The sequence below is a fragment of the Eschrichtius robustus genome, chromosome 6, assembly GCF_028021215.1.
Source record: "Eschrichtius robustus isolate mEscRob2 chromosome 6, mEscRob2.pri, whole genome shotgun sequence".
In the NCBI taxonomy this organism is placed as follows: Eukaryota; Metazoa; Chordata; class Mammalia; order Artiodactyla; family Eschrichtiidae; genus Eschrichtius; species Eschrichtius robustus.
In genome coordinates this window covers 12,656,349-12,670,242 of record NC_090829.1, presented here as the reverse complement: position 1 = coordinate 12,670,242, position 13,894 = coordinate 12,656,349, and the positions used below count along the sequence as shown (strand labels likewise).

The following is a 13,894-nucleotide window of genomic DNA, read 5'->3' as shown; positions in this document are numbered from 1 at the left end:
TGATTAACAATTTTTAAAAATATATATTTTTTCTTACCACAGTGATACTGACAGCATCATCAAACTGATGCATTAAAACACTGATGACTGCAGAAGCCAGAAGCAGCATAATAAGGGGATTTTTAAACTGAAAGTGAAAAGAAAAACAGCAATTCAACAGTTTTGTATGAAAGACAGTTGTGTACCAGCACAGCAAAAGCCTAAAAAAAAAAACTATCAGGGCATTATTACTTAAAACTAAGAATTTACCAATTCCTTATAGTACACATGTATTTTTAGTATGCTATAAGCTGTTCTGAATTTCTACCGGGGCTAGAATAAATGGAAAATAACTTTTAAGCTAAAGGTTTACATTAAGCACTGGGTAGAACACCTAAATTATAAATTCCAAACATTCCTCAGCATTCCTATACTATAAGTAAATGGGTGTAGATTACAATTCTGTGGTTGACCCACCCACCAAAGGAATAACCATCCCCCACCAGGGGAGGGGCAGGGCAGCTAAGAGCAGACAGTAAGATCCTCACCACAGAAGAAGCTGAAGATTTTCCCAACACTGGTTTTCCTAACATCTAGCTAGCAGAGACAAAAGTATCTAAAGAAACAAACCACAGCACCAACTCAATCGGGCAGCTCTTAAATGACCAAGCACCAGAGCCACCCCAAATTCTTCCAGTTGGACATCCTAGTTAAACGTCAGAGCTCTGCTGCCACAGTGCCTTCCTCTGATGAAACGGTGCCAATCGCCATCAAAATTGCAAAGTAACTTTGCAAAGAATCCATCCCAGCAGAGAGCCTCAGCCCCTGGATATCATAACTCTGAAGTTAGATGCCACCACCTCCCACTCCCTTTATGGCTCCCTTCCTTGGCACAGTGGTTGCAACCCTGCTTCACATCAGAATCACGTGAAGAGTTTCCAACAAATGCCCAGGTTCACACCAGAGCAATCAAATCAGAATCTCTGGGCACAGGGCACAGGCTTCAGCATTTTTAAAGCACTCCCCAAGTGATTCTAATGCACAGAGGATTGAAAATCACTGCTCCAGCAAAATAAAAGTACAACTGCAATGTGGTTCAGGGTTGACAAACTACACACAAACTGAGCCAATTTTTGTGTGACCTTAATTTTTTAAGCCCCGGGGGTGCTTCCCTACCTTGTACCAAAAACTGTGGTAAGGATTAACCAAGAATGTATATTAAATCACTGTGTAAACTACAAACCCCTCAAACATTAGCTGCTATCACCACACTTTGAGAGCAAGGCCCATGATCATTCTATTTCACCCTAAAACAGCTGTGCCATGGTACTAAGGAAACCACCTGACAGATGGCAGGCTCCAAATGTTTGCAGAACAACAAATTCAGTGTTCTCTGTAGAGGAGTGAGGAGTCGTCCAGTGCTTTATGATTAACAATTGATATTTACTGTTAATTACTGCTTGCACTTAACTACATTACAGGCACTATTTCATTTCATTCTCACAGCAATCTCATGATGCAGGTTCTCTAGCTTTGAAACAGGATCAAGAAAGCAAAACATTAAAAATCATATTGCCTAGTGATAAGTCAAATCACTGTAATTTATAAATCCAGAGTAAACCTCTGAAGTTTTAGGTAATGTGGAAATGTGGTAAATGTGAGAATACAAATATACATATAAAAAATATTCCAATAAAAACAAGACAGATACAAGGTTCTTCTCTAAAAATTCAGTTTTTCTACTTTAGACAAATTAATTTAAATAAGTTAAAACTGATAGATTTTGGTTCATTAACAGGCAAGGCCCTTTAGAAAAGTTAAACAAAGATTTTTTTTAAAAAAGAACCTGCAGGTTAGAAGGCATTAGAAAGTTTCTTCACTAAAAAGAATTTATTTGTTTGGCAAACTAATCCTATTACTTGAAAACTGGCCATAGGAGTTTTTTAGCTTTTCACTAATATACTTGTCATAAAGATAAGAAAAATCTTACAGTAAATCTTTCTGAAAAGATTAGGACATTAATAAAATATAATTAAAAATAGCTATCATCTATTGATAGCTTACTAACTCCTAAGATTATTATCCCCATTTTATAGATAAGGCTCAGAAGATAATAAAGAGCACACAGCTAGTAAGAAATAAAGGAGGAACTTGTACCCAGGCAGTCCAATGACCTAACTTTTACTAATTTTCTAAGCTAGTCATATTACTTTAAAAAAAATTAGCATTTCTATAATAAAAAATATTTAAGTTAAGACACCTGCAAAGGAAACTACTGTTAATAATATCACCTCCATGTAATATAAGTCCTTAAAGATTTGCACACTAAAATCATAGAAATTCCAATGTAACAATAAACTCTAACAAATGACAAAATTTAGGTAAAAAACACTTAAAAAAATTATTTCCTTTCTCCAAAAATCACTTCACAAAAGTAAACAACTACATTTACAAAAATACATGTAAGTTACACAACAGGAGAAAATAAAAATATCTCACCTGAGAAATATACTTCTTCCATAGTGGCTCATCTTCACTGATATCAAATTCATTCCAGCCATGGAAGGCTCTCCGATGACTTACTTCACATTTGTTTAGACCGTTCTGAAGATCAGCCTATGAGATTTTACCCATAAAAGTCATTGAGAATATTAGCAGAGAAAAAAAAGAAAACACAAAAAAAGTACATACATATGATCACACTTACAGGAACTTCTATGACAGTCAAAACTGATCTATGGGGACAGAAAGCATATCAGTGGTTGCCTGGGGCCAGAGCACTGGGAGGGATTAGCTGCAAAAAACATGTGGAAGCTTTTCAGAGTGATGAAAATTTTCTACATCTTAATTGTGGTGATGGTTACATCTGTCAAAATGCAAACTGTACATTTAATATGAGTACACTGTATTTTATATAAATTATACCTCAATAAAAAAATTTTTAATGTAAGCAACAAGATAGAGTTTAATAAACAAAAACATTATGATTTTCTTTGGAGAAAGAGAAATAACACAAACCAGTCAGGATGTACAGAAAGCAAAATACCAGTACATTTTAACTAGTTTTCTTCATTTTCACTGTTGTCTTGTTGTTTTCTAAAATTAGTTTCTCCAAAAGATCACGCATCTTTCTTGTTCTCTGAGCCTATCAAAATTCTGAGATTGGTGTTACCTTTTGTTCCTGGACTGAATATTTATTCCAAGCAGAAAATCTGTGGTTCCTAAATTACTCAAAATAATGAAGTTAACATGAACTGGTTCTTGGGACATTTTATGCCCTATGAACACCACCTACATTCTTCAGTCACCGCCTCTCATGATTTATTACTTTAACTATCATTAAAGAATAAATTACTTGCATCTCTAAAATAATTAAGTTTCTCTGGCCAAAAGCTTTATAATAGAGTTCACTAATAGAGTCTTGCGACACAAATATATTTAGAGTAAGTAGTTTTGAAACAGAGTATAAATACAACTCGCCCCCCAAAAAAAACCTCAAAAAAAGGATACCCGATGTTTTTAATGCCATTGTTAAAATATGTGAATTCTGAAGGTAGAATTTTAAATATTCTTTTCTTCATGTTTCATTAGATTGTGCTTTTTAAAACTAGGAAGAGATTAAATTACATAAGCAAAGTTTATTTGCAGTTCTGAACTTGTACTTAGCTTTTACATTAGAAAACACATAAAAAAAGATAAACTCCTAACTCTACTTATGTTAATAATTAAATTATTTTCCTAATCCAACTAATCCTCACACAGCACAAATAGTCCCTAGCAATACTAATGATCTAGAGCTGCACCGTCCAATCAGGTGACCACTAGCCTCATGAACCTATTTAAATTTCAATGAATAAAAACTAAATTAAATTAATTTCAGTTCCTCCCCTAAACTATCCGTACTTTAAATCCTCAATTGTCATGTTTAACTAGTGGCTACTGCACTGGACAGTGCAGAACAGAATATTTCTGTCATCACAGAAAATTCTACCAGATAGCACTTATCTATAGAGTCTAAGTGACTCATTCTACTATCCACTCCCTTCCTCCCCACCAAGCACTTACTTGGAGAATGCTTGCAACTTCAGTGACTGGTAATTCACTTGCTTTTTTTGATGTCAATACAGGAATCATTGTCTCATTTTCAGCATTAGGAATTTTTTGAAAACGTGCAACCTAGGAAATAAAACCAAAGGAAAAATATTTGAATATACTAAACAATTCTAATGCGGTCTAGAATAAATGAAAATTCAAACGTTCCCAGAAACCTTTTTTCACAGTTAGAAAACAAATATTTTCAGACTAATAATGAGTTTCCAGTCCTATTAAGATAATTTTATACTAATCATGTGCTATTCCAGAAAGCACATTTCAAAAATTAAGTCACCAGTGCTAGCTAGAACACAAAATAATTTTCACATTAAAAAAAAAAAAGATGCTATTTATACACCAGTGTAATGAGTAAAAAGTAAAACAGATGTCCTGTCTAGCAGATCCCAATGATTACATGGAGTCATAATCCTCTAAACTCATTATGTTTAACATGAGGGACAAGGAACAGCTAAGCTTGCTCCATTTTAACTACTCCTGTTGACCAGCTCATTTCTTAACTATACAGAAAGGACACCAGGCTACTCTACCGAAGCACCATGACAGAACATCAGACTTACAAACCCATTCTCAAACGAGGGGAAACAGAAAGCAGAGAAACCAGACAAGCAGAGGACACACAGGTGAGTGAAGGGGCTGTGAACAAGCAGAGTCACAGAGATGATGGTAACCATGGCACCTACTTGATGCAGCTTCATAAGCAAATATCTACAGAAAAGTGTTTAACACACTTCTAGAAATAAATCTCCAATCCAGACTTGAATCTTTATAGACAAAAAGTTTTGAAAAAGTACGAGAAAGGGAGACAAAAGCTCCACGCTGAAACTTTAGAGAAGAAAACATTTCAGCTGCCACACATCCACTGATTTAAACAATACTGAAACTGAAGTGATCATCTTATTGCCAAGATACAAATCTTTAAGCTTCCAGGTGAAACGTTTTCAACCTTGGATAATCAACATATTTAGGATAAAATATTTCCCTAAAAATTGTTTTTGAGGCAGCACTTCTTTAAGACAACAAATAAGGTCAAAAAAATAATAATTTAAGTTTCTATTATTATTAAAGTATTATTATAGAGACCTGTATCCATTTAAAAAAAAAACAACTTTGTACTTACTCCAAAAAAACAGTAAATAGCTATGGAAAAAAAAAAAGTATTTCCCAATGTATCCAAGTTCTGGAACAATCATATACACATTTTCTAATCTCATCTATTACAAAGGCATTGTTAAATATTTAAGTATTTTAAAGAAAAGAGCATAAAGTATTTTTCTTTTAATGAGAAGATACTAGTGACCAAAAATTCTGAGGAAATTGGAAACAGATTACCTTTCTTGACATGGTTATTTTACCTTCTGAGATCATTAATAAGGATCAAATATGTTTACACTGCCTGCAGTGACAATGAGATTAAGAAAATCTTCTATTTCTAAGATTCATGTACATCAGTTTCTTCATATATAATATGAGGATAGTGCCTAAGGTTGTTTGAGGATTACAGCCATTAATACAGTATTTGACCCACTAGTAATAAACACTGAAATAGCTATTTTCTCCCAAAACTATTTAATATTTATACGCACATACTCAATAATATAATGAGCTCAATAAATTATTAAGGTTAGTAATGCTAGATTTGCAGTAATTCTTCTATTAGACATACTTCTATTAAACATATCATTAATATATTGGAAACTGCCCCCTCCGGTACAAGAGCCTTACTCACAAAAGTCTTTTTTAAAAGTTACCCTTTGGTAGTTGGTATATAAATAGGGTCTATGTTGGAACACACTTTACATAAAATCCCTCAGGAGCATTACATGGGCCCAAAAGAGCTCAAAAATCTCAACAGAAGGAAGTGAGACTATATTTGATTTAATAAAGGATAAGATAACTCTCTACATATATGAAGGGCAAGAGGGCAACCCCAAACCCAACGGGTGAGTTTACAGCAGACCAACTTCAGGACTTAGAATGAAGAGTGCCAGATGCTGGGGGTGGTGGCAGAGGCTGGATGGCCATCCACGATAAGGACCGGTTTCCACAACAGAGGGAGGCCACATCCCAGTAAATTCTTGGCCAAAGGCAGTGATGTTAACTGTATTTATGCTTACTAGACTCTGTATCAACTTAAAATTATGAAATCATTAAATTTTAATCCTATTTTCTTTTTAAGCAAATGTTACAGAGATTTACCAACTCAAATGGGTTTTGAGTTATATAAATCATAATAAGAATATTTTGATTTGTTCATTTACTCTTTTAACAAACACCTGCCATTTATTGAGAATCTGACTCTGTGCTAGGCCCTTAGAATTTAAGAGAGAGCAAAATAAGGGGGAGGGCAAGTGGAGGGAAACAGAAGACAGGTATTAACAAAGAACAGCACAAATGAATGGAAACTGAAATGATCACTACTATGAAGAAGTCCATGGCTAAGGGCGCTTGCAATCAGAGACTACAATCAGGACAGGAAAGGTCTGATGAGGAAGTGATGCTGATGGAAGTGAGAGGCAAGAAGCTGCCTGAGGGAGGGGACAGAAGAACAGAAGGAACTGAATGTGTGAGGAAGGGGGAGCACGGCGAGAGTGAAGCACTAAAGATGGCCAACATTCATCCACTCACTCACTCAGTCCTTTGACACATAATCGATGCTTATTATTCTTGGTACTGGGGACACAAAAGTGACCAAACAGGTAAGAACTCTATCCTCATGGAGCTACATACCAACAGGAAGCAAAAGACCATAAATAATACACGATAAATGTTCTAGAAAACAATTAAGAAGGATAAGCAAGGGAGGAGTTACTTCATTTTATATGGTGGGGGGTGGTGGGCACCGCAAGGAGGACCTCTCCAGTAAGGTGACATTTGGGCAGAGACCTGAAAGAAGCAAGGGAACCAGCTATTAGACATCTAGGTAGAAACGTCCAGGAGGAAGGTGGGTACGTGTGCACCTAGGAGAGGTCCAGGCTGAAGCAAGCACGTGTCGTCATGAGCATATAAATGGTATTAAATCTGAGGATAAACATACACACCAGCACAGAAGGGAAGAGATCTGCAGGCTGACCCTAGGGCATCCTCCCAACAGACAGAAATCCAAGATGAGCAGTGACCAAGAGAAAAGACCAAGAAGGAGCAACCAGTGAGGTAAAAGGAGAACCAAGAGAGAAGCAAGTATTTCAAGGACAGTGTAACGGGCTGGGCCAAATGTTACTGAAAAGTTAAGATAAGAACTGAGAGCTGACCACAGGACTTGGTGACAAGGAGATAAATAAATGAGTTCAGTGTAGTATAGTGGGACCCAAAAATCAGGAGTGGGTTCAGCAGAAACAGCAGGAGAGAAGTTAAGAGACAGCAAGTATAAGTAATTCCCATTCTGATGCAAAAGAGGAGCAGGGAAATGGGATCACAGACAGAATGAAATGTAGGGTCATTGTTGGGTTTTTTTTTTTTAAGATGGAAGAAATAACATCATGTTTGTATGTTGATTAGAATGATAACTGACAACACAGAAGAGAGACAGGACAACTGATAAAGCAATGTTCTGGACTAAATGAGAGGGGTGGAATCTGGCCAATTTTGAATAGGGCTGGTCTTAGATAAAGGGATGGACAGTTCATTCAGTTACAGATGGGAAGGCAGAGTAACACAAGTAGGATGCAGGCACATTGGTAGCTATGGTGGAGGGAGCATATTGAAACACTCCTCTGAGAAGTAACTGGATTGAAGAAATCAAGACAACATACAAAGCAAAAACAGGCTAAAGAAGTGGGTGGGGATCCTACAGGGTCCTACGGGCCATACTGTAGAATTTCTATATTGATCTTAAGAGCAAAAGGAAGACCTTGAACTGTGGTCTGAAAAATAATAATAATAAATAAAGGCTACAAGTTGGAAAATAAAAGGAGTGGAGAGTAAGAGTGGTGAGAATATGACCAGTCTGGAACCTATTACATAAGTCTAAACAACAGCTAAATGTAGCTTGGACAGGGTGATAAGGTGCAGAAATAGTAGAAGTAGAGGTAAAAATGACAGGACATGATGATGAACTAGATTTCTAGCTTGTCTTATATGCTAAATAGTAACACTATTCACCCTGGTAAAGAATACTTGGAGACTCTTTTCAACAAATGGTGCTGGGACAACTGTATAACCACACAAAAAAGATTAAAGCTATACCCCTCCCTCACACCATATATAAAAATTAATTCAAAATGGATCAAAGACCTAAAAGTAAGAGCTGAAACTATAAAACTCTTATAAGACATGGGCATAAATCTTCTTGACCATGGCATCCTAGACATAATGCCAAAAGTACAAGAAACAAAAGAAAAAGACTGCACATCATCAAAATTTTAAAATTTTGTGCTGCAAAGGACACCATCAAGAAAGTTAAAAAGATAACCCACAGAATGGGAAAAAATATCTGCAAGTCATTTATCTGATAAGGGGCTTATATCTACAATATATAAACTCTTACAATTCAACAATAAAAGAAAAAAGGACCAATAACCCAATTAAAAATGAGTAAAAGATTTGAACATATATTCCTACAAAGAAGATATACAAATGAGCAATAAGCACAAGAGAAGCTCCTCAACATCATTAGTCATGAGGCAAATACATATTAAAACCACAATGAGATAATACCTCACACCCACTAGGATGGCTAAACTTAAAAAGACTGCCAATAAGAAGTGTTGGAGAGAATGGAGAGAAACTGGAACCCTCATATGCTGTTGGTGAACTGTTAAAAGGTGCAACCACTATGGAAAAGTTTGGCAGCTATTACGAATTATTATGCTATTACGCAAACATTTCAGCTTAAAAACAATCTCTAAGTGATTTAGTAATGCTTCAATTTTGAGAATTATAAAATACAAGTAAGTTCACAGAAGTTAAGTTGAAGGTAACCATCTTAACCACCTGAAATAAACCATTTTAAGAGATAACATGTCTTTTACATGTTATTTAGAAGTTCACTGTCTACAGATTCAGGTTTCAGGGAAAACTTCCCTGAGCTAAGCCATGAAGAACGGACAGCAGAGAATAACTAAAATATGCCAAGGAAGTATTCCAAACAAGAGATGAACACTACTAAAAGTCACAGCAATAGAAATTTAATATGTAAGTAGGCCAATCTGGCTAAAATGAAAGAACTGTTTTATTATGTACCTCTACCTCTACTAAATGACTCAGATCTACCCAGACAGTAAGACAAGCTATAAGTTTTTAATTGGATGCATTTAAAAACTGCAGAAACTTTCAGATCTTTAGGATGTTATAATTCAGTCAAATATGGGTCCTATATACATAGGCCCCATAACAGACCTACTGAACGCATATGTCCATTTTACCAGGATTCCCAGGTGTTTCACTCATATTTTTGAGTCTAAGCACCATTATCCATCAGTTTCCAATTCTTATACACATCAGAATTACATGAGGGTTGCTACAGACTGAACTGTGTTCCTCTGTATTCATAAGTTGAAATCCTAACCCCGCAATGTAATGGTATTCAGACATGGGGCCTCTGGGAGATAATTAGGTTATAAGGGTGAAACCCTCATGATAGGATCAGGGCCCTTAAAACAAACACCAGAGAGAGCCTGCATGTGCATGAGCGGGGCAGGCAGGCAGGCTCTCCCCCCCATCCCCACCCTGCCCCGCTCCCACCATGTGAGGACACAACAAAAAGATGACCAGCTGCAAGCCAGGAGAGGACCCTCACCAGCACCCTGATCTTCGACTCCCCAGCCTCCAGAACAATGAGCAATAAATGTCTGTTGTTTAAGCCACCCAGTCTATGATAGCAGTCAGAGCAGACTAAGACAGGGGTCTTCTGTTTCTGTTTTAATCCAAGTGTCCAGGCCCCATCCTAGAGAGTGTGAATTATTAGGTCTGGGGTGAAGCCAAGACATTTATTTTCAAAAGCTCCCCAGGGCAGGTCTAATGTGCAGCCAATGTTGATAATCACTGGCCTAGACAATGGGGCTGAAAGGCACGGTTAGATTAAATATGAACATTATAATATTTTATTTTTAAAAGGTAAATACCTTCTAAAATGAGCTACCACCAGAAGTTTATACACTATCCCTGAGGAAAAATTAGTTTTACAAATTCTGTTACTACACTCAGCACATGAGCAGAAATCTGATTTTTAAAAGAAAGTCAGCAAAGGTAGCCCAAATTACCCAAAAGAAGTCAAGCCATGGGGGAAAACTGAAAATACTTCATCCCTGCAAAGTTGGGGAGTTATTAAACAGAGTTATTAAAATTTTTCAGGTCAACTCTTTGACAGTAAGTTTTCCAAGTTTCACTTGCAAGTAATCAGAAAGACCTCTAACGCCCAAGAAAATCACGTCTACCAGGCATTGAACTTGAACGAACCAGGCACCTCTCCACAGTTGTTTAATAACTATAGCATAGGAAAGCAGGGCTATCCTGGGAACTCTAAAGGCCAAACCATACAATGCTATTATAAAAATGTGAAGAAGGCATACACAGGCAGAAGAAAACAACAGTGACAAAGCAGTTCCAACAACACTAAGGACAGCAGTTCCAAGAACTGCAGGTTCACAGTGATTTACAGAAATCAAGTAGACCTGCTCAATTGCTTGCTGATTAAAGCCAAAAGTGAATGACACTAAACAATCCCACCTAGATGTGGTTGTAATTACTAACACAGAGAAGCTTACGTGCATAAAACACACTCCAGGTAGAAGGGAGAATTTGGACTTTTGGTACCTGCAAGTCATAATTGTAAGAAAGGCCCATGGCACTATCATTAGAAATAGTAGTGAATTTTGGTCCCAAAGGTATTGACCAAATGACTCCACGTTTCTTTAACTGACCTTCTGGTTGAGAACAAGGCGGCCAATATTTTTCTGTAACCCTGTATAAGTGTTTATACCCACACCATACCACACTCAGCTGGCGGGGGTGGGGGGCAGATAACAGCAGAGTACAGCAGGTATCAAACCAAACATCCCCTTCAGAATGGGAAGACAGGACAAGGTCCCATGCCCACTCCAACTTCAAACAATAGTTTTGTTTTTATGTATTCTATGTTTTAGCTTTGGGGGAAAAATAGTATTTAAACAAAGAGTTTTACAGCTTTAAAGGGGGGGGGGCGTTGGGAGAGGGGGTGAAACACTCTAGTATAGTGATTTTTCAAACTTGCTAGTTTCAGGTCAACTCTTGACAATAAAAATTTTTCAAGGTTCACTTGCAAGTAAACAGAAAGACACTAGTAATCAGAAAGATTACTAGTGAACCTCAGAATCACCTGGAGGGCTTGTTAAAACACAGGTGACTGGGCCCCAGCCCGAGTTTCGGAATCAGCTGGTCTTGGGTAGGTCCAGAAAGTACATTTCTAACAAGTTCTCAGGGAATGTTGATGATGCTGGTCCAGGGACCACTGCTCTGGTCAAGGTCAGACTTGACTAGATCCCAATTTATAATCCCAATTCTATGTCTTGCCATCTCTGTGTCCCAGAACAAGTTACTAACTTCTCCGTGTCTTTCTTTCTCAGTGGAAAATCGAAATATTACCTATTTTCATTTCAACAAGAGCTAAAAGAAACACCATTTATAAAAGTGTGTAGCATGGTGCCTAGCGTGTGGTTCCCTTCCCCTAAGGTTAACACTAGTGATATAACATTTATGCATCTGTCTCGCCCCCACTCTAGATCTTCACATGAGTATGACATGGCTTTTGTCATCTTGGTACCCTCTGCGAAGCTCTTAACAATATCCAGCATCAGAAGTACTATTTGAAAAAAAGAAAATACTGGGATTTTTCTTAATGGACAGTTACACAGCAATAGAATAGTGTTATCCTGAGACATACCTATGCCTCTTAAATGATCTTTCACTGAAAGTACAAAAAGGTGACAGGACTGATCAGAAAGAGTGTATGTAATCACCCACAAATTTAGTCTACTATCTTCTACAAGGACTAGCAAGTCCATGTATTTCACCTTTGAAAGTGTTGAGATTAAGGTTTCCAATTGCCAGACACTATTTTATTGGCAAATGTAGCAGCCATGCAAGCAGGAAAAGTCAGCCTGTCCCTGATGAAGCTCTCCAAGGATCAGACTGCTGGCATGGAGCAGAGCAGAAGCTGGCAAGTGTCTCCTAGTGGGCAAGTCTTATTAATAAGTGAGGTGTTTATCAAGAATACAGGTTCTGTAAGTATTCTTGGCAAAAAAATTAAAGCTGCACCCTGACCAGTGGTAACTAGGCCTACAACAATGGTTCTCAACCCCAACTGTATGTTAAAATCACCTGGGGAGCTTTTAAAAATTCCTACAACAGCAAGAACTCCAGACCAATTAAATCAGAATCCACAGGAATGGTGCGTCCCAAGGATGGGTGGGTACCAGGGATAGTTCTTTTTTAAAAAAACTCCCGAAGTGATAACATACAGTAAGTGCTCTTAACCCATCCATCAATTTACAAGAAATACAGGAGATAGAGAAGCACATTAAATTACCTCAAAAGAATGTACTCAGCAAATTCCAGGCTGTGGGAAATTCTACAGAACAAACAACCTGATTTTGTAAACAAACTACAAGGAAAAGAAAAGAAGGAACATTTTTAGACTAAGAGATATTTACGGCCCAATTACAGTGTGTGGGCTGTATTTCAATCTTGATTCGAATAAATAAACTTAGGGGGAAAAAAAAAATCAATCCGAGATCACAGTTGCATTTAACTGTTTTATCTCTTTCCTTAAATCTGGAACAGTTCCTCACTCTTTTTGTCTTTCATGACCTTGACACTTTGGAAAAGTACAAGCAGGGAGTACTATAGTGATATTCTACAAACTACAACTTGGGTTTGATTTTTCTAAATGGGTGCAAGTGATGCATTTTGGGGGAAAGGGAAACACCACAGAAGTAATGTTGTCTCCTCCTCAAAGCATCATTATCAAGAGGCATATGATGTTTGTGAGAAATGGAATACTGTCTGCCATATCAGTAAACAAAGGATTTCACAGTCATCATTGATTGCAGCCACCAGCCTACGGTGAGCTGGTGAGCCCTGAGGAAACTCCAGATATGAAAGCACAGGATACTGGCCCCAGATAGCTGAGGTGCGTATCAAAGGAATGATTTCAGTGTGCCCAGACTCTTATATCTTCCCATACAAAGAAAGGCGTTAAATTCCTTAATTTGGGATATCTGGTTTTCTTTAATTAATAATAATCTTTTGATGTTCAGACTACCTGCCCTTTGTTGCAAAACTCCTATATATCCTGGATCCCCCCTCTGCCTCCTCGGAGCAGTTCTCTCAGGGTTACTTGAGATGCTGCCTCCCGGGCTTGAAGTCCTAAAAATTCCCACTGAATAAAACATAACCCTCAACTTTTAGGCTGTGAATAATTTTTAGTTGACATTTATTATAGATTTGTCTCCCCAGAATTCATATGTTGAAGCCCTAACCCCGACGATGTGACTATATTTGAGACAGGGCCTTTAAGGAGGTAATTAAGGTTTAAATAAAGTGGTAAGAGTGGGGCCCTAATCCAAGAGGACTGGTGTCTTTGTAAGAAAAGGAAGACCAGAAGCAGGCACACACAGAGGAAGGGCCACACGAGGTAAGAAGGCAGCTGCCTGCCGCCAGGAGGCCTCACCAGAAACCAATCCTGCCAACACCTTGATTTTAGACTTCCAGTCTCTAGAACTGTGAGAAAATGAATTTCTGTTAAGCCACCTAGTCTGTGGTATTTTTGAGTACTTCCTAACTTTCTGGCACCAAAAGATGTTCAAGCTTATCTTTGCATCTTCCTTGC

General features: G+C 37.5%; 1 protein-coding gene across 5 annotated transcripts in view; it reads right to left on the bottom strand.

Annotated features, from left to right (window-relative positions):
- The window catches only part of ATP2C1 (ATPase secretory pathway Ca2+ transporting 1), a 104,505-nt gene that overhangs the window by 60,416 nt on the left and 30,195 nt on the right, over positions 1–13,894 (bottom strand). For all 5 annotated transcript variants that reach the window (XM_068545903.1, XM_068545900.1, XM_068545902.1 and 2 more), the window contains 3 exons: positions 4,045–4,155; positions 2,479–2,595; positions 38–127 (listed from right to left, as the gene is read on the bottom strand). In XM_068545903.1, coding sequence (XP_068402004.1) covers positions 38–127; positions 2,479–2,595; positions 4,045–4,113 — 276 coding nt within the window. In that variant the 5' untranslated portion in view covers positions 4,114–4,155. The remainder of the gene's footprint in view (positions 1–37; positions 128–2,478; positions 2,596–4,044; positions 4,156–13,894) is intronic.